The 3,328-nt window shown below is 59.5% G+C and overlaps 1 protein-coding gene across 2 annotated transcripts in view; it reads right to left on the reverse strand.

The window, feature by feature from the left end:
* Nucleotides 1–3,328, reverse strand: part of si:dkeyp-114g9.1 (uncharacterized protein LOC555399 homolog) — a 28,765-nt gene extending 25,437 nt beyond the window's left edge. For both annotated transcript variants that reach the window (XM_047801937.1, XM_047801936.1), the window contains exons 1-2: nt 3,032–3,328; nt 15–297 (exon numbers count right to left, since the gene is read on the reverse strand). In XM_047801937.1, the coding sequence (XP_047657893.1) occupies nt 15–297; nt 3,032–3,289 (541 nt within the window). In that variant the 5' untranslated portion in view covers nt 3,290–3,328. The remainder of the gene's footprint in view (nt 1–14; nt 298–3,031) is intronic.

The raw sequence follows: 3,328 nt of genomic DNA on the forward strand, positions 1-3,328 counted from the left end.
TGTGGGATCGCTACCTTGAAGTTTCTCAGTGAGCAGATCTCTCGGCGTCCCCCACAGCTTCTCCACGTCTGCACACGGTAGCTGGGCGGCAGGTAACGGCACTCGATCCTCTAGCACAAGCCATTGTGTCCAGTACGCAGGCGGAGGGAAAGGTACTTGAGCAAACAGCTTCTCCTGAAGAGACCGGTTACAGTGGACGTTTCGGAAAAGGGCTCTCCACATGAACACTAAACGAAAGGCGGTCTTGGCGGCGTAACTGGCTGTGGTGATGTTCGGCAGGCCTACCCCAAACGAGTCCTACACGTTTCAACAGGAGGGCAGAGGTCGTATGACCATAAGCAAACATTTTAAATAAAACAATTAACTCCGTCACCCACCCTCCCCCTCTTGCACTCAACCACCCACCCTCCCCCCCTCTCTCTTGCACTCAACCACCCACCCACCCCCCTCTCTCTTGCACTCAACCACTCTCCATCCCTCTCTCACCCAAAAAGCCCACCCTCCCTCCCTCACGCATCCAACCACCCACCCTCTCGCATGCACCCACTCTCTCTCGCTCTCACTCACCCACCCACCCTCCCTCCCTCTCTCGCGCTCACTCACCCACCCTCCCTCTCTCGCGCTCATTCACCCACCCTCGCTCTCTCGCGCTCACTCACCCACCCTCCCTCGCTCTCTCGCGCTCACTCACCCACCCTCCCTCGCTCTCTCGCGCTCACTCACCCACCCTCCCTCGCTCTCTCGCGCTCACTCACCCACCCTCCCTCGCTCTCACTCACCCACCCTCCCTCGCTCTCACTCACCCACCCTCCCTCGCTCTCTCGCGCTCACTCACCCACCCTCCCTCGCTCTCACTCACCCACCCTCCCTCGCTCTCACTCACCCACCCTCCCTCGCTCTCACTCACCCACCCACCCTCGCTCTCACTCACCCACCCACGCTCGCTCGCTCTCACTCACCCACCCTCCCTCGCTCTCTCGCGCTCATTCACCCACCCTCGCTCTCACTCACCCACCCACCCTCGCTCTCACTCACTCACCCACCCTCGCTCGCTCTCACTCACCCACGCTCCCTCGCTCTCTCGCGCTCATTCACCCACCCTCCCGCACGCATCCAACCACCCGCCCTCTCGCACGCACTCACCCGCCCGCCCTCTCTCGCACTCACTCACCCGCCCGCCCTCTCTCGCACTCACTCACCCGCCCGCCCTCTCTCGCACTCACTCACCCGCCCGCCCTCTCTCGCACTCACTCACCCGCCCGCCCTCTCTCGCACTCACTCACCCGCCCGCCCTCTCTCGCACTCCCTCACCCGCCCGCCCTCTCTCGCACTCACTCACCCGCCCGCCCTCTCTCGCACTCACTCACCCGCCCCGCCCTCTCTCGCACTCACTCACCCGCCCGCCCTCTCTCGCACTCACTCACCCGCCCGCCCTCTCTCGCACTCACTCACCCGCCCGCCCTCTCTCGCACTCACTCACCCGCCCGCCCGCACTCTCTGGCTCTCTCTCACCCGCTCGACCGATCTCTCTCGAACTCACTCACCCGCCCGACCGCACTCTCTCGCACTCACTCACCCGCCCGCCCGCCCTCTCTCTCACTCACTCACCCGCCCCGCCCCGCCCTCTCTCGCACTCACTCACCCGCCCCGCCCGCCCTCTCTCACCACTCACTCACCCGCCCGCCCGCCCTCTCTCACACTCACTCACCCGCCCGCCCGCCCCTCTCTCACACTCACTCACCCGCCCGCCCGCCCTCTCTCACACTCACTCACCCGCCCGCCCTCTCTCACACTCACTCACCCGCCCGCCCGCCCCTCTCTCACACTCACTCACCCGCCCGCCCCGCCCTCTCTCACACTCACTCACCCGCCCGCCCGCCCTCTCTCACACTCACTCACCCGCCCGCCCGCCCTCTCTCACACTCACTCACCCGCCCGCCCGCCCTCTCTCACACTCACTCACCCGCCCGCCCGCCCTCTCTCACACTCACTCACCCGCCCGCCCGCCCTCTCTCACACTCACTCACCCGCCCGCCCGCCCTCTCTCACACTCACTCACCCGCCCGCCCGCCCTCTCTCACACTCACTCACCCGCCCGCCCGCCCTCTCTCACACTCACTCACCCGCCCGCCCGCCCTCTCTCACACTCACTCACCCGCCCGCCCGCCCTCTCTCACACTCACTCACCCGCCCGCCCCGCCCTCTCTCACACTCACTCACCCGCCCGCCCCGCCCCTCTCTCTCACACTCACTCACCCGCCCGCCCGCCCCTCTCTCACACTCACTCACCCGCCCGCCCTCTCTCACACTCATTCACCCAACCTCACTCTCTCACTCATTCATTCACCCTCTCTCTCGCTCACTCATTCATTCATTCATTCACCCTCTCTCTCTCACACACTCATTCACCCTCTCTCTCTCACACACTCATTCACCCTCTCTCTCTCTCACACACACTCATTCACCCTCTCTCTCTCTCTCTCTCTCACACACACTCATTCACCCTCTCTCTCTCTCACACACACTCATTCACCCACCCTCACTCACTCACTCTCATTCAACCACCCTCTCTCTCTCTCTCTCTCTCTCTCTCTCTCTCTCTCTCACTCATTCATTCACCCACCCACCCTCACTTTCCCACCGTCACTATCAATACCCTAAACAACTTAATGAAAACACAACAATTAGCAAAAGATCCTAAAGCATAAACATTTGCAAAAAAAAAAACATGCTAACGTGCCTAATAAAGCCTCGGTCTTTCCAGATTGATGTCTTGCGTTTGTTCATAAAGTTTTCGAGTATCATTTTTTGCCAAGACATACTAATCAATATTATCAATCTATACACACTTATATCTATATACACCTAAGCGCTATAGGTCATTAAGAAGATAAAGTTAAATGACGATCGATGCTAATCGAAGCCAATTAGAGTTAATTGCCAGCCAATTAACACCTCTACGTCCCTATTAATAAATACTTCTCAGAATAATAAACTAAACTCGTACACTACTGATAAAATACTAATTTACCCTGAAGTGTCGAGTCCACAACGAGTCACAGGAACAAACCCTGAACAACCTGCAGCAGGTGCTGCCGAGTCTCAACAAAGACACCGGCTCCAGGTGAGTGACAATCACAATTAGCACCTCGTCACTTAAATATAACAAACCAGGACTTATATCGCGGTCAGGGAGCTCATGATTAATCACACTATCATCCATGCTAACAGATAAACAGGAGAAATGCTCCAGCAGCTCGCTCTCCAGGGTCGTATCGTGGTAGGCCATACCTGCAGGTCAGGTAAACAACACAACAACCGCCGCCAT

The sequence above is a fragment of the Tachysurus fulvidraco genome, chromosome 16, assembly GCF_022655615.1.
Source record: "Tachysurus fulvidraco isolate hzauxx_2018 chromosome 16, HZAU_PFXX_2.0, whole genome shotgun sequence".
NCBI classification, from domain to species: Eukaryota; Metazoa; Chordata; class Actinopteri; order Siluriformes; family Bagridae; genus Tachysurus; species Tachysurus fulvidraco.